General features: G+C 40.9%; 1 protein-coding gene across 6 annotated transcripts in view; it reads right to left on the bottom strand.

The window, feature by feature from the left end:
- ehbp1 (EH domain binding protein 1) overlaps positions 1 to 27,559 on the bottom strand; it is a 451,976-nt gene that overhangs the window by 107,502 nt on the left and 316,915 nt on the right. For all 6 annotated transcript variants that reach the window (XM_061966280.1, XM_061966296.1, XM_061966321.1 and 3 more), the window contains 3 exons: positions 22,121 to 22,284; positions 3,114 to 3,252; positions 2,904 to 3,007 (listed from right to left, as the gene is read on the bottom strand). In XM_061966280.1, the coding sequence (XP_061822264.1) occupies positions 2,904 to 3,007; positions 3,114 to 3,252; positions 22,121 to 22,284 (407 nt within the window). The remainder of the gene's footprint in view (positions 1 to 2,903; positions 3,008 to 3,113; positions 3,253 to 22,120; positions 22,285 to 27,559) is intronic.

Genomic DNA, 27,559 nt, shown 5'->3' with positions numbered 1-27,559 from the left:
GCAGCACTAACTTTTCCGGGACGCTACAATATACACCCCCCGCTACCACCAAACCCCGCCGCCCCCCCATCTCCCGAATTCGGAGGTCTCAAGGTTGGCAACTATGCTGTAGTATACTCTGGACTGAAGTTGTGTGCCTTCATTGTTTTTGTAGCTGTTGTTTCGAGGCATGTTTAAAAAAAATAAAAAATAATGCACTTTGTGAAAGTCAAAGTATAGTATTTCCCATAGTTGTAGTGGGTATTAGGATTATCTCAGGGAGAGCATGTCCCAAATTCCAAGCTGCTGTTTTGAGGTACGTTAAAAAAAAAAAAGCACTTTGTGACTTCAATAATAAACATGGCAGTGCCATGTTGGCATTTTTTTCCATAACTTGAGTTGATTTATTTTGGAAAACCTTGTTATATTGTTTAATGCATCCAGCGGGGCATCACAACAAAATTAGGCATAATAATGTGTTAATTCCACGACTGTATATATCGGTATCGGTTGATATTGGAATCGGTAATTAAGAGTTGGACAATATCGGAATATCGGATATTGGTAGAAAAGCCATTATCGGACATCTCTAATGAAAATCTAATAATAGAAAAAACAACAACAAAAAAACGATTAAACAGGCATGGAAATTCCAGAGATTGTGATAGTGGAACAAAAGAGGAGCAAATGAGTGGGGGGGGAAAGCACATCTACTAAAAGTTTGGGATCTTACCAAAGTTGCTACTTATTATTTGACACATCGCTAGTATGCATAATCAATCATCACTAAGCTCAACAAAAAAATAGGATATATGATTTCCACGCTTGGAATGAAATGCAGAATATCAGGGAAATGGTCACAAATGTGAGTGAAATGAGCAGAAAAAGAACATTTGTTTGGGAAAATAATCGGTTCGGGACCACTCATTCATTCCCTAAACACGCAACTTGCCCATCCTGATCAATGTTGATTGCTAAGATAATGTATTTGCTATATTAGATAATATTGAATAAAAATATATGCAATTGCATGCAGTACATGTATTTTTTTCCTGTCAAAACGGAAATAACGAATACATTTAGTATTGACGCATGTTTTTTCCAGGCTTTCGCTGGGCACATAAAATGAGGTGTTGGGCCAAATCTGGCCCCCGGGCTTTGAGTTTGACACCTGTGGACGAGAGACTTCACTTGGCTCATGTAATTCTACTGTGAAATTAACAGTGCTCAGCTGCTGAGAACAATGAACAGAGTGAGACCTCTTGTGTGCACTTTGACAGCCAGAGACCAAGAAAAGAAAAACACGCATGGACATAGACATTTATCAAAGTCATTAAGTTCATTTTTCATTTATACTTCCATTAATTGACCTTTTGACTATCAGCCCAGGCTTAAAACTGTATGATTTTTTTTTTTTTTGATTTATTGAATGCTTTTTCATGCCATTTAAGGCCTTAATTTTCGTAACATCCATTTATTGACTTTGTATTAGGGCTTTCAATGTTAACGCATGTGATTAATAAAAAAAAATTAGCGATGTCCGATAATGGCTATTTTGCCGATATTCCGATATTGTCCAACTCTTAATTACCGATTCCGATATCAACCGATACCGATATATACAGTCGTGGAATTAGCACATTATTATGCCTAATTTTGTTGTGATGCCCCGCTGGATGCATTAAACAATGTAACAAGATTTTCCAAAATAAATCAACTCAAGTTATGGAAAAAAAAATGCCAACATGGCACTGCCATATTTATTATTGAGGTCACAAAGTGCATTATTTTTTTTTAACATGCCTCAAAACAGCAGCTTGGAATTTGGGACATGCTCTCCCTGAGAGAGCATGAGGAGGTTGAGGTGGGTGGGGTTGAGGAGGTGGTGGTGGGAGGTGTATATTGTAGAGTTAGTGCTGCAAGGGGTTCTGGGTATTTGTTCTGTTGTGTTTTTTTTAAATCCTTACGTGGTCTTGCCCCACCGTACCTCTCTGAGCTGCTCCACCTCTATGCCCCCACCCGGTCCCTCAGGTCAGCTGATCAGCTGATCCTGGAGGTACCCAAAACAAAGCGCAAGCTCAGAAGGGACAGAGCTTTCTCGGTTGCGGGTCCCAAAGTCTGGAACGATCTCCCTCTCCATGTGAGACAGGCCCCTTCTTTGGCTATTTTTAAGACCCTTCTTAAAACCCATTTTTATTCACTGGCTTTTAACCCAGCATGAGACTTTGAACTGTTTTTATCTTTTAACTTTTTGAACTGTTTTTAACTTTTAAACTGTTTTTATCTAACAAACTGTTCTTAGGGTAATTTATATTTGCTTTTTAAATGTGTATTTTTATTTCTGTTTTAAATGTTATTTTTTAGTCTGTCCTTTGCCTTCATTTCTTTGTGGTGTACAGCCCTTTGTTTTTCAACTGTGCTTGTCTTTAAAGGGCTTTATAAATAAAGTTGGTATGGTATGGTATGGTATGGTTTATGTTGTGTTACGGTGCGGATGTTCTCCCGAAATGTGTTTGTCATTCTTGTTTGGTGTGGGTTCACAGTGTGGCGCATATTTGTAACAGTGTTAAAGTTGTTTATACGGCCACCCTCAGTGTGACCTGTATGGCTGTTGACCAAGTATGCGTTTGCATTCACTTGTGTGTGTGAAAAGCCGTAGATATTATGTGATTGGGCCGGCACGCAAAGGCAGTGCCTTTAAGGTTTATTGGCGCTCTGTACTTCTCCCTACGTACGTGTACACAGCGGCGTTTTAAAAAGTCATACATTTTACTTTTTGAAACCGATACCGATAATTTCCGATATTACATTTTAAAGCATTTATCGTCCGATATTATCGGACATCTGTACTCATTATGCTTTTTAACGACCCGCAGAAAGCTTGTTAAAAGTACGAAAAGGGCAGATTTATCAAACAGACGCACCTCTTCTTCATACGGCCTACGGATGTCGATGTCCATCTGCGACCCCCAACCGTCACCCTCAGTCTTCTTCAGGTCCTCGGGAGCAGACTTCTGTCTCTTCACCTCTGCGGGGAGCAATGACGGCGAGGTAGAGAGATGAACGCAGGATCTCACGTTCATAGACGATACACAAATATGTAACTTCTTCTTCCCGCGCTGACTGAAACCCACCTGGTCTGCTCTCCACATACTGACTGAAGGACTTGAGCTGCGTCTTCCTGACCGCAGAGTCCTTGTTGAAGACCACGGGGCTGCGCAGCCTGTCGGTGGCTCGGCGCAGTCGCTCCGCTCGCAGCTCGTCTGCGTTGTTCTGTGGAGGAAGGAAAAGAAGACGACGACATTAGAGGCCAATAAGCTAAACCAATATGTGAGCGGTCACACATTCACAAAACAAGCACAAATCTAAAAAAACCAAAAATCGGGATTGCGCGGTTGTAGACCACTACAGTGCACTATGTAGTGGTCTGTAGGATGCATGTTTTATAAACATTGCATCCTTCAAATGTTTATAAAACTGGATTTTTTGTTTCCTCTACGCTTTTGGCTTTTCCCACCACCGTGAAGAAATCACATGTTTACTTTGAATTATATTCTGCAATTGATCCGCCCTCGCAACCAGAAACGGACATCTCTACTTGGAACCTGTGCAATTACACGACCAGGCCTAGCTAATGATATCCATCCATCCATCCATCTTCTTCCGCTTATCCGAGGTCGGGTCGCGGGGGCAGCAGCCTAAGCAGGGAAGCCCAGACTTCCCTCTCCCCAGCCACTTCGTCCAGCTCCTCCCGGGGGATCCCGAGGCGATCCCAGGCCAGCCGGGAGACATAGTCTTCCCAACGTGTCCTGGGTCTTCCCCGTGGCCTCCTACCGGTCGGACGTGCCCTAAACACCTCCCGAGGGAGGCGATCGGGTGGCATCCTGACCAGATGCCCGAACCACATCATCTGGCTCCTCTCAATGTGGAGGAGCAGCGGCTTTACTTTGAGCCCCCCCCGGATGACAGAGCTTCTCACCCTATCTCTAAGGGAGAGCCCCGCCACCCGGCGGAGGAAACTCATTTCGGCCGCTTGTACCCGTGATCTTGTCCTTTCGATCATAACCCAAAGCTCATGACCATAGGTGAGGATGGGAACGTAGATCGACCGGTAAATTGAGAGCTTTGCCTTCCGGCTCAGCTCCTTCTTCACCACAACGGATCGATACAGCGTCCGCATTACTGAAGATGCCGCACCGATCCGCCTGTCGATCTCACGATCCACTCTTCCCTCACTCGTGAACAAGACTCCGAGGTACTTGAACTCCTCCACTTGGGGCAGGGTCTCCTCCCCAATCCGGAGATGGCACTCCACCCTTTTCCGGGCGAGAACCATGGACTCGGACTTGGAGGTGCTGATTCTCATCCCAGTCGCTTCACACACGGCTGCGAACCGATCCAGCGAGAGCTGAAGATCCTGGCCAAATGAAGCCATCAGGACCACATCATCTGCAAAAAGCAGAGACCTAATCCTGCAGCCACCAAACCGGATCCCCTCAACGCCTTGACTGCGCCTAGAAATTCTGTCCATAAAAGTTATGAACAGAATCGGTGACAAAGGGCAGCCTTGGCGGAGTCCAACCCTCACTGGAAACGTGTCCGACTTACTACCGGCAATGCGGACCAAGCTCTGACACTGAGCATACAGGGAGCGGACCGCCACAATCAGACAGTCCGATACCCCATACTCTCTGAGCACTCCCCACAGGACTTCCCGAGGGACACGGTCGAATGCCTTCTCCAAGTCCACAAAGCACATGTAGACTGGTTGAGCAAACTCCCATGCACCCTCAAGGACCCTGCCGATAGTATAGAGCTGGTCCACAGTTCCACGACCAGGACGAAAACCACACTGTTCCTCCTGAATCCGAGGTTCGACTATCCGGCGTAGCCTCCTCTCCAGTACACCTGAATAGACCTTACCGGGAAGGCTGAGGAGTGTGATCCCACGATAGTTAGAACACACCCTCCGGTTCCCCTTCTTAAAGAGAGGAACCACCACCCCGGTCTGTCAATCCAGAGGTACCGCCCCCGATGTCCACGCGATGCTGCAGAGTCTTGTCAACCAAGACAGCCCCACAGCATCCAGAGCCTTAAGGAACTCCGGGCGGATCTCATCCACCCCCGGGGCCTTGCCACCGAGGAGCTTTTTAACTACCTCAGCAACCTCAGCCCCAGAGCTAATGGGAGCGCTAATGATATACAAAACCCAAAACCAGTAAAGTTGGCACGTTGTGTAAATGGTAAATAAAAACAGAATACAATGATTTGCAAATCCTTTTCAACTTATATTCAATTGAATAGACTGTAAAGACAAGATATTTAATGTTCCAACTGAGAAACTTAATTTTTTTTGACTTAGAATTCAATGGCAGCAACACATTGCAAAAAAGTTGGCACAGGGGCATGTTCACCACTGTGTTACATAGCTTTTCCTTTTAACAACACTCAGTAAACGTTTGGGAACTGAGGAGACCAATTGTTGAAGCTTTTCAGGTGGAATTCTTTCCCATTCTTGCTTGATGTACAGCTTAAGTTGTTCAACAGTCCGGGGTCTTCGTTGTGGTATTTTAGGCTTCATAATGCACCACACATTTTCAATGGGAGACAGGTCTAGAGTACAGGCAGACCAGTCTAGTACCCACACTCTTTTACTACGAAGCCACGCTGTTGTAACACATGGCTTGGCATAGTCTTGCTGAAATAAGCAGGGGCGTCCATGAAAAAGACGTTGCTTGGATGGCGACATATGTTTCTCCAAAACCTGTATGTACCTTTCAGCATTAATGGTGCCTTCACAGATGTGTAAGTTACCCATGTCTTGGGCACTAATACACCATTTAATGACGAGCGCATATCATTATGTCAAGATAATGGCACTAGCATTTACTTAATTTAAGAATATTTTTTAACATATTGAGCAAAAAGGTCTCTTATTTTTTCTACCAAGAAAAGTGCACTTGTTATTAGTGAGAATATTCTTATTTTAAGGTATTTTTGGGTCCATTGAGGTTAGCTAATTAGGGACCGCAATGTCCCTTTGGGACAGAGGACCCTATTGTAATTGTAAGGTTTTATTATTATTATTCTCTTTGAGCTGTAATTTGACCCCCTTAACATGCTTCAAAACTCACCATATTTGACACATGCATCAGGACCGGAAAATTGCCATCTAATCAAAAAACCAAACCCCAAAACTCAAAATTGCGCTCTAACGCCCCCACGGAAAAAACACAGACAAAACTGCTTGGAACTTCCGGTAGGAATGTCGTAGAGACATGAAATAAAAACCTCTATGTAGGTCTGCCTTAGACCTAGATTCCATACATTGACATCTTTTAGCAAAAATCAACAGGAAGTTGGCAATTCCCCCTTCAAAACAAAAATGTAGTAAAAAAAAAATTGACCCCCTTAACATGCTTTAAAACTCACCAAACCGGACACACACATCAGGACTGGCAAAAATTGTGATCTAATAAAAAACCCAACCCCAAAACTCAAAATTGCGTTCTAGCGCCCCCTAGGAAGAAAACACAGACGCAACTGCTCCTAGGAAGAAAACTCAGACAAAACTGCCTTTAACTTCCAGTAGGAATGTCTTACAGACATGAAACAAAAACCTCTGTGTAGGTCTCACTTATACCTACATTTCATATATTGACAACCCCCAGCAAAAATCAACAGGAAGTTGGCAATTCCCCCTTCAAAACAAAACTTTAGTAAAAACTGTCACTTTTGCCTCTTTGAGCTGTAATTTGACCCCCGTAACATGCTTCAAAACTCACCAAACTGGACACACACATCAGGACTGGCAAACATTGCGATCTAATAAAAAAAAAAAACAACCCCAAAACTCAAAATTGCGTTCTAGCGCCCCCTAGGAAGAAAACACAGACACAACTGCTCCTAGGAAGAAAACTCAGACAAAACTGCCTGTAACTTCCAGTAGGAATGTCTTAGAGACATGAAACAAAAACCTCTGTGTAGGTCTCACTTAGACCTACATTTCATATACCGACAACCCCCAGCAAAAATCAACAGGAAAGTTTGCAATTCCCCCTTCAAAACAAAAGTTTTGTAAAAACCGGTCACCTTTTTTCAAACATTATCTCCTCTGAGCGCGTTTGTCGTGTCGGCTTCAAACTAGCACAGGAGAGAGATTGACCCCTTCTGATTAAAAGTTGACCAAAGAGTTTTAATTACTGCTCTGGTTTGGATTTTATGTGCAGTCAATGTCGGGCCCGTCCATCGCTGCTTGCAGCTTTAATATTCCTTGTTTTGGAAAGTCTTGACAAGCCAAATTTTCTTGTTCTATTGGCAGATAATTTTGCTTAGTTCAAATAAAATACCCCTTATTTTTGTATTTTTTTTTCTTGTTTTTGAACACTGACTTTTTGCAGTGTAGTTTTTATTTTTATTATCTTTTTATTTTATTTTATTTCTTAATACACTGTAGCACTTTGAGGTTGTTTACTCAATGTAAAGTGCTTTTTACAAATACAATCTATTATTAACAACCCCCAGCAAAAATCAACAGGAAGTTTGCAATTCCTCCTTCAAAACAAAAGTTTTGTAAAAAACGGTCACCTTTTTTCAAACATTATCTCCTTTGAGCGCGTTTGTCGTGTCGGCTTCAAACTAGCACAGGAGAGAGATTGACCCCTTCTGATTAAAAGTTGACCAAAGAGTTTTAATTACTGCTCTGGTTTGGATTTTATGTGCCGTCAAAGTCGGTCCCATCCATCGCTGCTTGCAGCTTTAATTTTACTTGTTTTGGAAAGTCTTGACAAGCCAAATTTTCTTGTTGTATTAGCAGATAATTTTGCTTAGTTCAAATAAAATACCCCTTATTTTTGTATTTTTTTTCTTCTTGTTTTTGAACACTGACTTTTTGCAGTGTAGTTTTTATTTTTATTATCTTTTTATTTTATTTTATTTCTTAATACACTGTAGCACTTTGAGGTTGTTTACTCAATGTAAAGTGCTTTTTACCAATAAAATCTATTATTAACAACCCCCAGCAAAAATCAACAGGAAGTTTGCAATTCCCCCTTCAAAACAAAAGTTTTGTAAAAACCGGTCACCATTTTTCAAACATTATCTCCTCTGAGCGCGTTTGTCGTGTCGGCTTCAAACTAGCACAGGAGAGAGATTGACCCCTTCTGATTAAAAGTTGACCAAAGAGTTTTAATTACTGCTCTGATTTGGATTTTATGTGCCGTCAAAGTCGGTCCCGTCCATCGCTGCTTGCAGCTTTAATTTTACTTGTTTTGGAAAGTCTTGACGAGCCAAATTTTCTTGTTCTATTGGCAGATAATTTTGCTTAGTTCAAGTAAAATACCCCTTATTTTTGTATTTTTTTTTCTTGTTTTTGAACACTGACTTTTTGCAGTGTAGTTTTTATTTTTATTATCTTTTTATTTTATTTTATTTCTTAATACACTGTAGCACTTTGAGGTTGTTTACTCAATGTAAAGTGCTTTTTACAAATACAATCTATTATTAACAACCCCCAGCAAAAATCAACAGGAAGTTTGCAATTCCTCCTTCAAAACAAAAGTTTTGTAAAAAACGGTCACTTTTTTTCAAACATTATCTCCTCTGAGCGCGTTTGTCGTGTCGGCTTCAAACTAGCACAGGAGAGAGATTGACCCCTTCTGATTAAAAGTTGACCAAAGAGTTTTATTTACTGCTCTGGTTTGGATTTTATGTGCCGTCAAAGTCGGTCCCGTCAATCGCTGCTTGCAGCTTTAATTTTACTTGTTTTGAAAAGTCTTGACAAGCCAAATTTTCTTGTTCTATAGGCAGATAATTTTGCTTAGTTCAAATAAAATACCCCTTATTTTTGCATTTTCTTTTTCTTGTTTTTGAACACTGACTTTTTGCAGTGTAGTTTTTATTTTTATTATCTTTTTATTTTATTTTATTTCTTAATACACTGTAGCACTTTGAGGTTGTTTACTCAATGTAAAGTGTTTTTTACAAATAAAATCTATTATTAACAACCCCCAGCAAAAATCAACAGGAAGTTTGCAATTCCCCCTTCAAAACAAAAGTTTTGTAAAAACCGGTCACCTTTTTTCAAACATTATCTCCTCTGAGCGCGTTTGTCGTGTCGGCTTCAAACTAGCACAGGAGAGAGATTGACCCCTTCTGATTAAAAGTTGACCAAAGAGTTTTAATTACTGCTCTGGTTTGGATTTTATGTGCCGTCAAAGTCGGTCCCATCCATCGCTGCTTGCAGCTTTAATTTTACTTGTTTTGGAAAGTCTTGACAAGCCAAATTTTCTTGTTCTATTAGCAGATAATTTTGCTTAGTTCAAATAAAATACCCCTTATTTTTGTTTTGTTTTTTTCTTGTTTTTGAACACTGACTTTTTGCAGTGTAGTTTTTATTTGTATTATCTTTTTATTTTTATTTGATTTTTTAATACACTGTAGCACTTTGAGGTTGTTTACTCAATGTAAAGAGCTTTTTACAAATAAAATCTATTATTAACTCATTTACAGTCCAGAAAATACATTATGCGGTTTTTGCGTAAACCGGCAAAATAACCACAATTTTAAAAGAGTTCAAATGCACTCGGGCACACACCGCCTCCAGACGGGACGCTGTGGAACATCTGCTCGAAAGTGATAGGTTCGCAACGCCGTGGTTTGCTTGTTTCGGAAAAATACGCACATACACGCGTATGAGCACGTAACCCCCCCACACTCAGGGGAGATACAAAAAGGAAGCAATTAACTTGACTTTCAACAAAACCCCCAGCCAGAAAATATATTCAAATTATGCAAAAAGGGTAGAAAAGCTATTGTTTTCAAAGTGAACACGTGTTTAAAAGCTGCACGCTCGCTTCTCCCGCTATCAAAACAGACATGCTGGAATGCTTTATTAGCGCGCCTCCAAATGAACCAAGCCGAGTGGAAAAGAAACCGTCGGAGGCCGCCGGCGGAGCCGCGCTAACGCTAATAAGACGGCCAAAAGTGCAATAAAGTCGACAATTAGGGCAAACATGTTCCGCCGCTTGAGACGGGCGGGAGATAGTCAGACGCAACGGAGAGAGCGTGCGACTGGCTTTAAACGAGGAGCTTCTGATAGCTGACGCTCCAAAACAAAGCGGGTAATTAAGTCTTTTCTTCACTTTGTTTGCTTGGGTAGGTCCGCCAGTAAAAGCCTCACGTAGAGTCGTGGCGAGGGGGGAAAAAGTGCAACGTAAGAGTGGCCGTCGCTCTTGAACGTGAGCGATCACATCAGTTGTGTGAAGTCAGTCGAGTGCTTCTTGAAATAACTTCAGCTGCTTTTAACCAGAGGTGGGTAGTAACGCGCTACATTTACTCCGTTACATCTACTGGAGTAACTTTTGGGATAAATTGTACTTCTAAGAGTAGTTTTAATGCTACATACTTTTACTTAAGTATATTTATAGAGAAGAAACGCTACTTTTACTCCGCTACTTTTATCTACATTCAGCTCGCTACTCGCTACTAATTTTTATCGATCTGTTAATGCACGCTTTGTTTGTTTTGGTCTGTCAGACAGACCTTCATAGTGCCTGCGTTTCAACAAATACAGTCACTGGTGACGTTCACTCCGTTCCACCAATCAGATGCAGTCACTGGTGACGTTGGACCAATCAAACAGAGCCAGGGGTCACATGACCTGACTTAAACAAGTTGAAAAACGTATTCGGGTGTTACCATTTAGTGGTCAATTGTACGGAAAATGTACTGTACTGTGCAATCTACTAATAAAAGTTCCAATCAATCATTCAAAAGTGTGAAGAAAAAAAGACCCTTTTTTTATTTCAACCGTACATCCCGTCAAAAGCCTAAAGACTGACTGCACAGTTCCTGTCTTCACAATAAAAGTGACACTCCATCGCGCCTGCGCTTTCAAAATAAGAGTCTCCGAAAGCTAGCGCAAACAAGCTAGCAAGCTACGGAGTTTGCCGCCAATGTATTTCTTGTAAAGTGTATAAAAACGAATAAGGAAGCTGGACAAATAAGATGCCAAAAACCAACCACTTTCATGTGGTATTAGACAGAAAGGAGGAACTTTTTTTCTCCTCCATTTGAAAACGTGGACGTTATCAGCACTACTGTCTGATTACAATCAATGCAAGTCATCAGAATCAGGTAATACACCAACTTATATTCTTGTCTTCATGAAAGAAAGGAATCTATATGTGTTAAACATGCATGTATATTAGAGATGCGCGGATAGGCAAATATTTAATCCGCAACCGCATCAGAAAGTCGTCAACCATCCGCCATCCACCCGATGTAACGTTTGATCAGAACTGCACCCGCCCGCCATCCGCCCGCACCCGCCCGTTATATCTAATATAGACGATGCAAGGCATTAGTGAGGCACCTGCCAACTACTCCGGTTTTCCCGTAATTCGTACGGTTTTCATCAACCTATTCCGGGTTACGTTGCAGTGATAAAAAATACGGTTTTTCATTAATTAAAAAAAAAAAAGGGTGAAAACTACGCGAATTGCACCTTGTGCAGACAAGATTTTTCGATCGGACACGGAGGAATTAGCGATGTAAAAGACCACTTTGGGACAAAAAAACACAAGTCTAATGCCGTTGCTAGCGATACAAGTGGAAAACTTTCAACGTTTTTCGTCGCCCAAACAGATTCTTTGGATGTGATAAATGCCGAAGTTTTATTTACGGAGGCAATAATTGAGCATGGACTTCCAATCGCACTGGCTGATCACATGGGACAGTTAAATGTTTGTAATGCAACCTTTAAAAATCATTACGCGGTGATCGCGGTCCCAAAAATAAACTTTTCTTGCATGATAATGTCCAGAAAAATTCGCTTTATATTACTATAGAGTCCTTTTAACGAATGAGTTTGATGGTTTATCACAAACCTTAAATGAAAGAAGTCCTTTGTTCTCCTGCACCGCATGCGCTTTGGCCTTGCTTTGTGTTTGGTGCGCAATCCTGTCGGCTGTATTTCACAGCACGACATACTGTTAAAAGTGTTTATACTATTTATGCTTTCAAGTCCAAGTTGAAGAAATCTTGTTAAATGTTGACAGCATAACTACCAAAATACAGAAGTATGTCCTTAATATTTTTGCAGTGCTATTTCTGTTGAAAAGTTCAAATGATTACATTAGAGATGTGATGTGCCACTTTTCAAGTGTCTGATGGCTTCAATTAATTTTCATTAATTTTTCATATTTTGAATTCTTTTGAAAGGCTTACAAAAAAACTACATTTGAATTGTAATTCCATGCTATTGACAGGACTATTAATTTTAATGAAGTTAGCTTACCATGTTTACAGTATGATAATTGTGATAGAAATGTGAATTTTAGGCACAGAATATTTTTTACAATTGAACAAGGCAGTAGATTATACAAGCTTGGACAGAAAGTTAATAATGACACCAATTTTTTTTTTTATGGAATTGTTTAGTACTGTTTTACCATTTGTTTACTGTAAAAAGTGTTTATACTGTTTATACTTTCAATTAACAAATTGAAGTCTTGTGAAAGGTTGACAGGATAACTGGCATTAACTGTCAAAATAATTTCAAACTATTGAAGTTAGCTTACAGAATAAACATGTCAATCAACCCATATGATTTTTGCTGTAATATTTTTGTTTTGAAAAGTCACTGTGACTGATAGAAAAGTGATGGTTTTAGCAACATTTTAACCTGTCTGAATGCTAATAATCATTTTGCGTCGGGGGGCGAAGCCCTGAACCCTCCACCAGGACTTTGTCCTGGACCTACCGGGGCCTGCGGCCCTTGGACCCTGGCTACTAGGTTTTTCTGATTTCAAAAGTTGGCAGGTATGGTGAGGTTATAAAGCTTTTGCCTGTTAAAGAAAGGAGACTGATCCAATGCAGCACAGACTTTCGCGTGCCACGCTGTCACGACCCAGACGCACACCAGTGCGCAATCATATGGGAGCCGCGCTGAGCGCACCTCCAAGCGCGTCTCGCTGCCGGCGACGGCCAGGTATGGGCCCACGCTCCAGCGCCATCCATTTTCAGGGCTAGTTGATTCGGCAGGTGGGTTGTTTCACACTCCTTAGCGGGTTCCGACTTCCATGGCCACCGTCCTGCTCTCTATATAAACCAGGGTGAGCCCCACCCCTTTCGTGAGCGCACTGCGCGTGACGCCGGCCGCGGCGAAGGCGGACGAGGCGGGGTGTCGGTGCGATGGGCGCGGTAGTGACCCTGGACATGCGTCGGGCCCTTCTCGCGGATCGCCTCAGCTACGGCTCCCGGTGGGGCCCTCTCGGGGGAAGGGGCCTCGGTCCCGGACCCCGGCGAGGCGTCCCTTCTCCGCTCCGTAAAAGTGTCCATCTCTTTTCTTTTTTTTTCTTCTGTTGTGGCATATGCTGCAGGCGCCTGCTCGTTTTTCCGTATGTGGGTAACAACATTTAACTATGTATATATATTTCCGAATTGGTTTAACTGCCACCCGCAAAAAAAAAAAAAAAATCTAATTAATCCGCCCGACCCGACCCGCGCGCGGATAAAATCTTTTTTTTTTTTATTTCATCCGCCCGATCCGCGGATCATCCGCGGACTCCGCGGTTGTGCCCGCAAACCGCGCATCTCTAATGTATATTCATTAAAACACCTTTAACATGTAAACAAAAACGGCAAAATAAATAAATATAAATGATATACTGTATGTATCAATGTATGTATATATATATATATATTAGAGATGCGCGGATAGACAATTATTTCATCCGCAACCGCATCACAAAAGTCATCAACCATCCGCCATCCAGCCGAACTAACATTTAATCAAAACCGCACCCGCCCGCCATCCGCCCGTTGTTATATATCTAATATAGACGATGCAAGGCATTAGTGAGGTTATAAAGCTTTTGCCTGTTAAAGAAAGGAGACTGATCCAATGCAGCAGAGACATTCAATGCGTGCCACGCTGTCACGGCCCAGACGCACACCAGTGCGCAATCATCTGGGAGCCGCGGTGAGCGCACCTCCAAGCGCACTCGCGCCACTCAAACTGCTGCAGGCAGCTGCGTTCACACATGCATCTGTAAGCCTTGTTTTAACATCCTGTGGCACTCTTATGGGATCACGGCGGACGAAACTGCTCATGCTCAGGGTGTTTGTGGAGGTTCGGGGTTTTGCACAAATGTGATGCACCATGTTAGATGTCCCGGTTTTGTGACTGTCGTAGACATAAACAGCGTCGCAGCTCTTGCAAATCACGTAGCCAGCATTACTATCATCCTGATTTACAAACCTCATAAAAACGAGTCCACGCTGAACTTTTCTGGCCTTTTTTTCCCTTGGTCTTTAGTATTCCCTTTTTTAGTTTGTCGCGTACCACGTTTGCTGCCGGCGTTTTTCTTCTTCTGTTGTGGCATGCTGCAGGTGCCTGCTCGTTTTTCGTATGTGGGTAACAACATTTAACTATGTATATATATTTCCGAATTGGTTTAACTGCCACCCGCCTGAATCTATTTAAAATCTAATTTTTTTTTATTTCAACCGCCCGACCCGACCCGCGGATAAAATCTAATTTTTTTTTATTTCAACCGCCCGACCCGCGGATAATTTGCGGACTCCGCGGTTGTGTCCGCAAACCGCGCATCTCTAATATATAATATATATGTGTGTATATACATATATATATATATATACATATATATATATATATATATATATATATATATATATATATGATATGTGTGTGTATGTTACTCATCAGTTACTCAGTACTTGAGTAGTTTTTTCACAACATACTTTTTACTTTTACTCAAGTAAATATTTGGGTGACTATTCCTTACTTTTACTTGAGTAATAAATCTCTAAAGTAACAGTACTCTTACTTGAGTACAATTTCTGGCTACTCTACCCACCTCTGCTTTTAACGCGCGGAATGAATCCACAATAATTGGAGGTTAAGAAGCGATGTTGTCCTTGTTATGTTTTCAGGGATATGCGTTTATTTCATCGACGGCTGGCAAGTGTTGAAGAGGAAGGCTAGATGATCACAAGCACTTGCTTTAAAAACACACATCAACAGGTGGCGCTATAAGCTTAAGTGTACGGTTATATCCCTTCATTTAAAGTGTGTTCAGTTGCAGTTAGTGATGGGTGAATGTGTGGCACATTCACTGGCTGTATTGACACTATTGACCCACAAATAAAATGAATAGAACATGTGATTGTTATGTTTTAAACAAAGAGGAATATGAAGCTGGTCAACAAACCAAATTTTAATCAGAGATGCCCCCCCCTCCCTACCTTCAAAACCACCCTAAAATCTCACCTCTTCACATTACCCTTTCCAAACTGACCCTGCCCTTGGTGTTTCTTTATTCTTTTTCTTTTAATTTTCTTAGTTTTCTTTCCTAATAAAGTTGTTTTTATCCTCCCTCCCCCCCCCCCCCCCCCCCACACACATGTAAAGCGACTTTGGGTATTTAGAAAAGCGCTATATAAATCCCAGGTATTATTATTATTAAACAGGAAAAGAAGATCATTTACCTTATTTGGCGTTAAAAAGCCTTATATAGGGGTGGCCAATCAGTCTAGTGCAGGGGTCGGCAACCCAAAATGTTGAAAGAGCCATATTGGACCAAAAATACAAAAATAAATCTGCCTGGAGCCGCAAAAAATTAAAAGCCATATTACATACAGATAGTGTGTCATGAGATATAAATTGAATTAAGAGGACTTAAAGGAAACTAAATGACCTCAAATATAGCTACAGATGAGGCATTATGATGCAATATGTACATATAGCTAGCCTAAATAGCATGTTAGCATCGATTAGCTTGCAGTCATGCAGTGACCAAATATGTCTGATTAGCACTCCAACAAGTCAATAACATCAACAAAACTCACCTTTCATGCACAACCTTAAAAGTTTAGTGGACAAAATGAGACAGAAAAAGAAGTGGCATAAAACACGTCCTAGAAAGTTATACATGTAAACAAACTACTGTGAGTTCAAGGACCGCCAAAATTAGTAGGACAAAACGGCGCTCGCCAAATACTCGAATCAGTTAAGCATGTTTAATATAAACAGTGTGCTTTATAACAATTAGGGAGGTTTGTGTCATGTTTGTCCTCCTACAGAAACCATATTAAAACAAAAAATAGATTTTTTTCCCCCTCATCTTTTTCCATTTTTCATACATTTCTGAAAAAGCTCCAGAGAGCCACTAGGGCGGCGCTAAAGAGCCGCGGGTTGCCGACCCCTGGTCTAGTATCACTTATATACTGATACTAACCTTGGTATCGACATCACCCCTTTATGGACCCCTCCCCTTACGAGTCATGTAGCCTGGCTGCGAGACAGCAGTTGCTGTTATATTATCCTCTCTCCAGACCAGGGTTGCCCAAAGTGGGGCCCGCGGGCTAAATTTGGCCCGTTGTGTCAAGATTCAAAGGAGTCTGAATACTTTCTGTACCCTACTGCGTACACACACACACCCACACCCACACACACACACGTATATATACATACACACATATATATATATATATACAAACCCTGTTTCCATATGAGTTGGGAAATTGTGTTAGATGTAAATATAAACGGAATACAATGATTTGCAAATCCTTTTCAACCCATATTCAGTTGAATATGCTACAAAGACAACATATTTGATGTTCAAACTGATAAACATTTTTTTTGTTTTGTTTTGCAAATAATCATTAACTTTAGAATTTGATGCCAGCAACACGTGACAAAGAAGTTGGGAAAGGTGGCAATAAATACTGATAAAGTTGAGGAATGCTCATCAAACACTTATTTGGAACATCCCACAGGTGAACAGGCAAATTGGGAACAGGTGGGTGCCATGATTGGGTATAAAAGTAGATTCCATGAAATGCTCAGTCATTCACAAACAAGGATGGGGCGAGGGTCACCACTTTGTCAACAAATGCGTGAGCAAATTGTTGAACAGTTTAAGAAAAAACCTTTCTCAACCAGCTATTGCAAGGAATTTAGGGATTTCACCATCTACGGTCCGTAATAACATCAAAGGGTTCAGAGAATCTGGAGAAATCACTGCACGTAAGCAGCTAAGCCCGTGACCTTCGATCCCTCTGTACTGCATCAACAAGTGACATCAGTGTGTAAAGGATATCACCACATGGGCTCAGGAACACTTCAGAAACCCACTGTCAGTAACTACAGTTGGTCGCTACATCTGTAAGTGCAAGTTAAAACTCTCCTATGCAAGGCGAAAACCGTTGATCAACAACACCCAGAAACGCCGTCGGCTTCGCTGGGCCTGAGCTCATCTAAGATGGACTGATACAAAGTGGAAAAGTGTTCTGTGGTCTGACGAGTCCACATTTCAAATTGTTTTTGGAAACTGTGGACGTCGTGTCCTCCGGACCAAAGAGGAAAAGAACCATCCGGATTGTTATAGGCGCAAAGTTGAAAAGCCAGCATCTGTAATGGTATGGGGGTGTATTAGTGCCCAAGACATGGGTAACTTACACATCTGTGAAGGCGCCATTAATGCTGAAAGGTACATACAGGTTTTGGAGCAACATATGTTGCCATCCAAGCAACGTTACCATGGACGCCCCTGCTTATTTCAGCAAGACAATGCCAAGCCACGTGTTACATCAACGTGGCTTCATAGTAAAAGAGTGCGGGTACTAGACTGGCCTGCCTGTAGTCCAGACCTGTCTCCCATTGAAAATGTGTGGCGCATTATGAAGCCTAAAATACCACAACGGAAACCCCCGGACTGTTGAACAACTTAAGTTGTACATCAAGCAAGAGTGGGAAATAATTCCACCTGAAAAGCTTCAAAAATTGGGCTCCTCAGTTCCAAAACGTTTACTGAGTGTTGTTAAAAGGAAAGGCCATGTAACACAGTGGTAAAAATGCCCCTTTGACAACTTTTTTGCAATGTGTTGCTGCCATTAAATTCTAAGTTAATGATTTGCAAAAAAAAAAGTTTCTCAGTTCGAACATTAAATATCTTGTCTTTCAATTGAATATAAGTTGAAAAGGATTTTCATTTATTTACCATTTACATAACGTGCCAACTTCACTGGTTTTGGGTTTTGTAAGAATAAAACTTACTTAGGGATATAAAAAGTATCAATACATCTAGAACAAAAGTTCATTAAATAAAAATGAAAATTGTGTACATTGGAACTAACTTAAATATCATAAAAGTGGCCCAAAAAAGTGAATCAAAATAAAATAAAATAATTAAAAAAACACAGACAAATGTCCTGGCACCACGTCCAGCTACACTCCTTGCACGTTTCATATATCATACGACTTTTTGTTAAAATAAAGTCAATAATGGCATTTTTGTGAAGTGAAGTGAATTATATTTATATAGCGCTTTTCTCTAGTGACTCAAAGCGCTTTTACATAGTGACAACCCAATATCTAAGTTACATTTAAACCAGTGTGGGTGGCACTGGGAGCAAGTGGGTAAAGTGTCTTGCCCAAGGACACAACGGCAGTGACTGGGATGGCAGAAGCTGGGATCGAACCTGGAACCCTCAAGTTGCTGGCACGGCCACTCTACCAACCGAGCTATACCGCCCCTGGTGGTGCCTTTTATTTAGAAAAGTATCAAAAAGTACCCAAAATACAATTCGGTACCGGTACCCCAATATTTATCCCCAGCTCCCCTATATGTGGGATCTGAGCCGAGGATGTCGTTGTGGCTTGTGCAGCCCTTTGAGACACTCGTGATTTAGGGCTATATAAGTAAACTTTGATTGATTGATATTGAATCTCGTATAACTTGATGACAACACATTAAGAGTTGGTAGGTTTACACACATCCAAATGGTGACGCTACCACCACGTGGATCAAGTGGACACACACACACACACACACACACACACACACACACACACAGTCCAATGACCGTAAAGGACTAAGCCCTTATAGGCTTTGAACACAAGAGGGTGTTTATGTGAATCAATGATCAAAGTGAGGCCTGTGTGGCCATAAGCACTGAGAGCATCACTTGTTGCACGCACACGCGCGCACACACACACACACACACACACACACACACACACACACACACACACACACACACACACACCTTATTCCACTTGACATTCACAATCAATTAAAGCAATGTTAAGACCGTCTGACCGAGTGGTTGACTCAATACTCACATCAGAAGATACAAGCGCATGCCGCAGCGACACGCGGGAAAGGTCAGCGTCAATAGCACCTCCACTGCTACGTGCTAGGCGGAGCGTCACGGCACCAGTCGGCCTGGACTCCGACTGAGAGCCACGACTGACTGATGGGCTCACGGCGTCGGTCAGTCGGACCTCACGGATCAGGACTGAGCCCTCGATCGTATTTTAGCACTTTAAATGAAGCTTCTAAAATACTGTAACTTGACCGCCCACTGATTTGTAACTCACATACCCTCTATGTCAGTGTTTTTCAACCACTGTGCCGCGGCACACACGTGTGCCGTGAGATACAGTCTGGTGTGCCGTGGGAGATTATATAATTTCACCTATTTGGGTTAAAAATATTTTTTGCAAACCAGTAATTATAATCTGCTAATGATGTGTTGTTGTTGAGTGTCTGTGCTGTCTAGAGCTCGGCAGAGTAACCGTGTAATACTCTTCCATATCAGTAGGTGGCAGCTGGGAGCTACCGTATTTTTCGGACTATAAGTCGCAGTTTTTTTCATAGTTTGGCCGACTTATACTCAGGAGCGACTTATGTGTGAAATGATTAACACATTAGCGTAAAATATCAAATAATATTATTTATCTCATTCACGTAAGAGACTAGACCAGGGGTCGGCAACCTTTACCAGTCAAAGAGCCATTTTGACCAGTTTCGCAAATTATAGAAAACGATGGGAGCCACAAATTTTTTTGGAAATTTTAAATGAAATAACACTGCATACAAAGTTTTCTTTTTGCTTTGTGCTATGTATAAACAAGGGGTCTCAGACACGCTGCCCACACCTTTATATGGAATTTGAAAGCTGGTGCGGCACGCGGGTTTTAAATGAATGGCGCTTGTCAGCGTCATGCGTGCTGTGATGGTACAGCATATGGCACTCACTACAACCAGCGTGCTTGATCAGCCACACGTTGTATGGTGATTCCGCTTGCTCACGTAAGTGTCAGCAAGGCATACTTGGTCAACAACCACACAGGTTACACTGACGGTGGCGGTATAAATTTTTTTTATAACACTCTTACTAATAATGCGCCACACTGTGAACCCACACCAAACAAGAATGACAAACACATTTTGGGAAAACATCTGCACAGTAACACAACATAAACACAACAGGACAAATACCCAGAATCCCATGCAGCCCTAACTCTTCCGGGATACATTATGATGTGTGAGGGAGCAGGGTTGGGGTGGGGGCGGGGTTTGGTGGTAGCAGGGGTGTATAATGTAGCCCGGAAGAGTCAGGGCTGCATGGGATTCTGGGTGTTTGTTCTGTTGTGTTTTTGTGTTAAGGTGCAGATGTTCTCCCGAAATGTGTTTATCATTCTTGTTTGGTTTTGGTTCAAAGTGTGGCGCATTATTAGTAAGAGTGTTAAAGTTGTTTTATATGGTCACCATCAGTGTAACCTGTGTGGCTGTTGAACAAGTATGCCTTGCTGTCACGTACGTGTGCAAGCAGAAGATGTATATTGTATAACAAGTGTTGGGCTGGCACGCTGTTAATACAGATTGTAGAGAGCGCCAAATGTTGTACCATCATGGCACGCCCTTATTATAGCTGTAAGGGTGAAAATCGGTGAATATTAATCCCGGGAGTTTTCTGCGAGAGGCACTGAAATCCGGAAGTCTCACGGGAAAATTGGGGGGTTCAGCAAGTAAGCTGCTGAGCCGCATCAGAGTGATCAAAGAGCCGCATGCGGCTCCGGAGCCGCGGGTTGCCGACCCCTGGACTTGACGTATAAGATTTCATGGGATTTAGCGATTAGGAGTGACAGATTGTTTGGTAAACGTATAGCATGTTCTATATGTTATAGTTATTTGAATGACTCTTACCATAATATGTTACGTTAACATACCAGGCACGTTCTCAGTTGGTTATTTATGCCTCATATAACGTACACTTATTCAGCCTGTTGTTCACTATTCTTTATTTATTTTAAATTGCCCTTCAAATGTCTATTCTTGGTGTTGGCTTTTATCAAATAAAGTTTCCCACAAAATGCGACTTATACTCCGAAAAATACGGTAATTGCTTTGTAAATGTCGGAAACAGCGGGAGGCAGTGTGCAGGTAAAAAGGTATCTAATGCTTAAACCAAAAATAAACAAAAGGTGAGTGCCCCTAAGAAAAGGCATTGAAGTTTAAGGAAGGCTATGCAGAACAAAACTACTTTGTAGCCAGTTCAGTTTTAAACAAAAACAGAATGCTGGACGACAGCAAAGACTTACTGTGGAGCAAAGACGGCGTCCACAATGTACACCCGAACATGACATGACAATCAACAATGTCCCCACAAAGAAGGATAAAAACAACTGAAATATTCTTGATTGCTAAAACAAAGTAGATGCGGGAAATATCGCTCAAAGGAAGACATGAAACTGCTACAGGAAAATACCAAAAAAAGAGAAAAAGACACTAAAATAGGAGCGCAAGACACTACACACAGGAAAACAGCAAACAACTCAAAATAAGTCACGGCGTGATGTGACAGGTGGTGACAGTACACCTACTTTGAGACAAGAGCTATAGTGATGCATGCTTGGTTATGCTTTAAAGTCATATACAACAATTGCGACAACAACATTTTATTGTCACTGAGTTTCGCTTTTTAATTATTTCTGCTGGTGGTGTTTCTCCGCATTTTTTCAACAAAAAAATGTGCCTTGGCTCAAAAAAGGTTGAAAAACACTGCTATATGTATTGTACTTGTATTTTAAATTGCCTATCATTACACCATTTCAATTGTTGTGTATTTTTATTCCTGTGTCATTTTAATTGTGGATGTTAGATGCACCAATAAAGGACTACAGATGGAAATGAGCATGGTGCTAAATCTGGTGCAGCCAGCTTCTTAATGTAACTGCACATTGTCCTTCAGATAAACAAATACAAACAAACGTTGGGACAGGTGAAGACGGATGAGAGGATTATGGGGGGGGGGCGAAAGTGCATACCTGGGCTCCTTCGGCAGGGCTGAGCGGGGAGCTGGAGGAGGCGGTGGTGGGTGTGGAGGAAGACGAGGAGGTGGAGGAGGACGGGGATGAAGGCCCAGCGGCTGCGCTCGGTCTGACCTCGGCGAGCTTCTTCAGCTTCAGGTCCACGTGCTTACTGTTGGGTCCTGAGATAAACACACACAACATTACCAAAGAAACAGTAGATTACTTGTATTAATGATTTGTTATTATGATATATTTGTACGAATATGTCAACATTATGTCTGAAAACCATGCTAGCCCATTTAAACCTCGTTTTTCAAGTACTGCTGGGAATTATTATGCTATTACATTTTGTACTAATACTAATCAGTGCCATTTTAATCAGGCAAAGAAGCCGGATCACTTTTTGTTGGCCCTCCAGGTATTTGAAACACGTCACGACAGAACAACTGCTGGGCCGATAAATGGACATCAATGTACAGTACAGGCCAAAAGTTTGGACACGCCTTCTCGTTTGAATGTGTTTTCTTTATTTTAATGATTATTATTTTAAACAACATAAAAAACACAAGATACACTTACCATTAGTGCATCAACCCAAAAAAAAAACTCCCTCCCACATCCACACTCATTTACACAAAAATTGGCTATCTCTTTCTGTTATTAAAAACTTCTGGTTCCTACAATATAGAATAATATAGTCTGCAAGGGATACAGTCCTTAAAGCACACATGATTGTGTGTGCTGCTGGTCCACTAACATTTTCATTAAAGGGGAACATTATCACCAGACCTATGTAAGCGTCAATATATACCTTGATGTTGCAGAAAAAATACCTTCTTTTTTTTTTTTAACCGATTTCCAAACTCTAAATGGGTGAATTTTAGCGAATTAAACGCCTTTCTAATATTCGCTCTCGGAGCGATGACGTCACAACGTGGCGTCACATCGGGAAGCAATCCGCCATTTTCTCAAACACCGAGTCAAATCAGCTCTGTTATTTTCCGTTTTTTCGACTGTTTTCCGTACCTTGGAGACATCATGCCTCGTCGGTGTGTTGTCGGAGGGTGTAACAACACGAACAGGGACGGATTCAAGTTGCACCAGTGGCCCAAAGATGCAAAAGTGGCAAGAAATTGGACGTTTGTTCCGCACACTTTACCGACGAAAGCTATGCTACGACAGAGATGGCAAGAATGTGTGGATATCCTGCGACACTCAAAGCAGATGCATTTCCAACGATGAAGTCAAAGAAATCTGCCGCCAGACCCCCATTGAATCTGCCGGAGTGTGTGAGCAATTCAGGGACAAAGGACCTCGGTAGCACGGCAAGCAATGGCGGCAGTTTGTTACCGCAGACGAGCGAGCTAAACCCCCTATCGACTCTAGCTTCCCTGGCCTGCTGACATCAACTCCAAAACTGGACAGATCAGCTTTCAGGAAAAGAGCGCGGATGAGGGTATGTCTACAGAATATATTAATTGATGAAAATTGGGCTGTCTGCACTCTCAAAGTGCATGTTGTTGCCAAATGTATTTCATATGCTGTAAACCTAGTTCTTAGTTGTTAGTTTCCTTTAATGCCAAACAAACACATACCAATCGTTGGTTAGAAGGCGATCGCCGAATTCGTCCTCGCTTTCTCCCGTGTCGCTGGCTGTCGTGTTGTTTTCGTCGGTTTCGCTTGCATACGGTTCAAACCGATATGGCTCAATAGCTTCAGTTTCTTCTTCAATTTCGTTTTCGCTACCTGCCTCCACACTACAACCATCCGTTTCAATACATGCGTAATCTGTTGAATCGTTTAAGCCGCTGAAATCCGAGTCTGAATCCGAGCTAATGTCGCTATAGCTTGCTGTTCTTTCCGCCATGTTTGTTTGTGTTGGCTTCACTGTGTGACGTCACAGGAAAATGGACGGGTGTATATAACGATGGTTAAAATCAGGCACTTTGAAGCTTTTTTTAGGGATATTGCGTGATGGGTAAAATTTTGAAAAAATCTTCGAAAAATATAATAAGCCACTGGGAACTGATTTTTAATGGTTTAACCATTCTGAAATTGTGATAATGTTCCCCTTTAATTACTATTTTTTATGTAATTGTTTTTTATATTGTTTTACTTTCTTTTTTATTCAAGAAAAAGTATTTTTTATTTAATTTTTTTATTTATTTATCCTATTTTATTCCATCTAAAAAAATAAATAAAATAAAAATAAAACAAATAAAGGACCGTATCTTCACCAGACCGGGTTGTCAATGAAATCAGTTGTTCAAAAGGGTTCTTAAAACCAGGTCCAGTTCAGTTTAAGACTATTTACATTGTAAATTGTCACTGAAGGCATCAAAACTTTGACATCTGTGAAGTAAAAACCATTGCAGGTGACTACACTGCAAAAAGTCAGTATTCAAAAACAAAAACAAAAAATACAAAAATGAGGGGTATTTTATTTGAACTAAGCAAAATTATCTGCCAATAGAACAAGAAAATTCGGCTTGTAAAGACTTTCCAAAACAAGTAAAATTAGCTAACCTCATTGAACCCAAAAAGACCTTAAAATAAGTATATTCCCACAAATAAGTGCACTTTTCTTGGTATAAAAAAAAATGAGACCTTTTTGCTCAATATGCTGAAAAATATTCTTAAATTAAGTAAATGCTAGTGCCATTATCTTGACATAATGATATGCGCTCGGCATCATGATTTTTTTTTTCATGCTTGAAATAAGAAATTATTACTTTAAAAAAAGTAGTTTTATACTTGTGAGTGTTGATGACACAGCTTTGCAACAGTTAATATTCTAGTTTCAAGCATGTTTTACTCAATATAGGTCATCAAATCTCAGCTACAAGCTGTAATATCTTACTGAGATCGTTTAGGACCAAAACCCTTAAAACAAGTAAAACATAACATAAAATCTGCTTAGGGAGAAGAATTATCTTATCAGACAGAAAATAAGCAAAAATCACCCTTATTTGAGATATTTAATCTTACTTAGATTTCAGTTTTTGCAGTGTACCTCTTTTGAAGCTCATCGAGAGAATGCCAAGAGTGTGCAAAGCAGTAATCAGAGCAAAGGGTGGCTATTTTGAAGAAACTAGAATATAAAACATGTTTTCAGTTATTTCACCTTTTTAAGTACATAACTCCACATGTGTTCTTTCATAGTTGTGATGCCTTCAGTGACAACCTACAATGTAAATAGTCATGAAAATAAAGAAAACCCATTGAATGAGAAGGTGTGTCCAAACTTTTGGCCTGTACTGTATATCGCGATAGACTGTATCAAAATTGATATAATTGATATGAAAAATGTGTTCAATAAAATGTTCGATTTATGCATTTTGTTTTGATCGGAAAAATCCGAAATATACCAAGCAAGGTTGGTTGCAGGAACATAGGCAAAACAGGAAGTGATGACTGAACAGGCTAACAGCCAATCAGGTAACAGTGTTAACTAGCAAATTTGATTGTGCCATCTTGTTGATTCTTTGCATAGAGAAAGTAAAAATGAAGAAATGGTGGATAAAACAGGAAAAGTCACCTCGACAGTATGACAGTTTTTTGGATGTTTTTAAACGGACCGTAGTCTTTAGTCGCGCTCACCGGATTTCAATTCAAACCTCACCTGTTTCCTATATCTAAACAACAAAGACGAACTGAAGTGCAGGACTGTATAAATAAAAATAAAAAATAAAAATATAACAACTCCTTTGAAGTTCTGTATTGTTTTTCAGACCATAGGGTGCACCGTATTATAAGGCGCATTCATTTAAATTAATTAACCTCTTAAGGCCCAAGCTGTTTGTTTATATGCTTTTTTTTATTTCTCTTTGCTATTTGGGCTTATTGGACCCTAATTAAAAATAAGAACTAAGAATCATATTTTGATATGATGTACTTAGTCCATAAGTACACAAATGTGTACTTCATGTTTAGTGACATGCTAATTCTTATTTTTACACTTTTTTTCCCCCAAATTCCATTGTATGTTATACTCTTCTGACACCACCAGATGGTCCACATAAGCGGCCATAAGACCTCAATTCAGTAGTGTACACAATTTTGGAAATAAGAACTAAAAGGTGCTGTCCACACATGTGGCCAACTAAGCCTTTAGAGGTTTTAAAGACGTCATGTTGTCATTTTTTTCTAAATTTAAAACACTTCATTGTGGTCTACGAAACATGTAATGGTAGTTCTTCGGTCAAAATGTTACATATATTATGTTTTACAGACCAGCTTCTTATTTACGTGCCTCCACTTCGACAGCGTCTTCTCCCCGCCATCTTTGTTGCACGGGTAGTTTTTAGCGTTTCCATAGCGAGTCTACTGACAGATATAAGTTAAAACTGAACGCTACTTTATATTAAAAATGGAAACAGCAACAAGAGGATAGAGAAAAAGAAGGAGCTTATTGTCTACGGCGCAGACTACACTGGCGCACATAAGCGAATACATATCAGCAGGTACCAGAAAGTAAGAAAAGTTGGTTTTGCATAATATTACGTAACAAAACGCCAGATAATGTCTCTTTATAGGTGCTATTTTGGGGTCCTTATACATAATAATACCGTATGTTGAAGCACAGTACGTCTGACTATGGTAGTCATAAGGCTCCGACAATCCATCAAGCGGTGCGGCTTCGTAGCTTACCGAAGTCGTACTTAAACATTTTGACAGATTACTACTCAGTGGCCTAATGGTTAGAGTGTCCGCCCTGAGATCGGCAGGTTGTGAGTTCAAACCCCGGCCGAGTCATACAAAGACTATAAAAATGGGACCCATTACCTCTCTGCTTGGCACTCAGCATCAAGGGTTGGAATTGGGGGTTAAATCACCAAAAATTATTCCCGGGCGCGGCCACCGCTGCTGCCCACTGCTCCCCTCACCTCCCAGGGGGTGAACAAGGGTGATGGGTCAAATGCAGAGAATAATTTCGCCACACTTAGTGTGTGTGTGACGATCATTGGTACTTTCATTTAATTTTTGAGCGCCGTGTGTAGGGTTCTATATTCTCAATAGAACATTTAAAGTTCTGGTGTTGCTTGCTTACGGGTACTTGCTCGCGTCATTTATTGAACAGCCTGCATGTATCTCTTTTATGTGTGACTGCCATCTACTGGTCACACTTATCATTGCACCATGTACCAAATACAATTGAACAACCTGAATTATAGGACGCACTGTTGATTGATGAGAAGATGAAAGGATTTTAAGTGCGCCTTATAGTCTGAGAAACCCGGGAATAGTAATTTTGCTTATTAAATAATAATTACTGCATAACATACATTTATTTATTAAGCATTTCTTACGTATTCCTTATTGTTGCACCTTCATTTTAAGATGTTATTGCTGTGGGTTCAACGTGATTTTACAATTTTGTTGACATTGAGTGTTTTCATGGTCGTGTTGACGAGTTTTCAGCCCTTTTTTTTGTTTTTTAATCCACGAATCTCT

This window comes from Nerophis lumbriciformis, linkage group LG02 (genome assembly GCF_033978685.3).
Source record: "Nerophis lumbriciformis linkage group LG02, RoL_Nlum_v2.1, whole genome shotgun sequence".
Taxonomy (NCBI): domain Eukaryota; kingdom Metazoa; phylum Chordata; class Actinopteri; order Syngnathiformes; family Syngnathidae; genus Nerophis; species Nerophis lumbriciformis.
The sequence above is the reverse complement of the archived record's forward strand: the minus strand, read 5'-3'. Positions and strand labels throughout refer to the sequence as shown.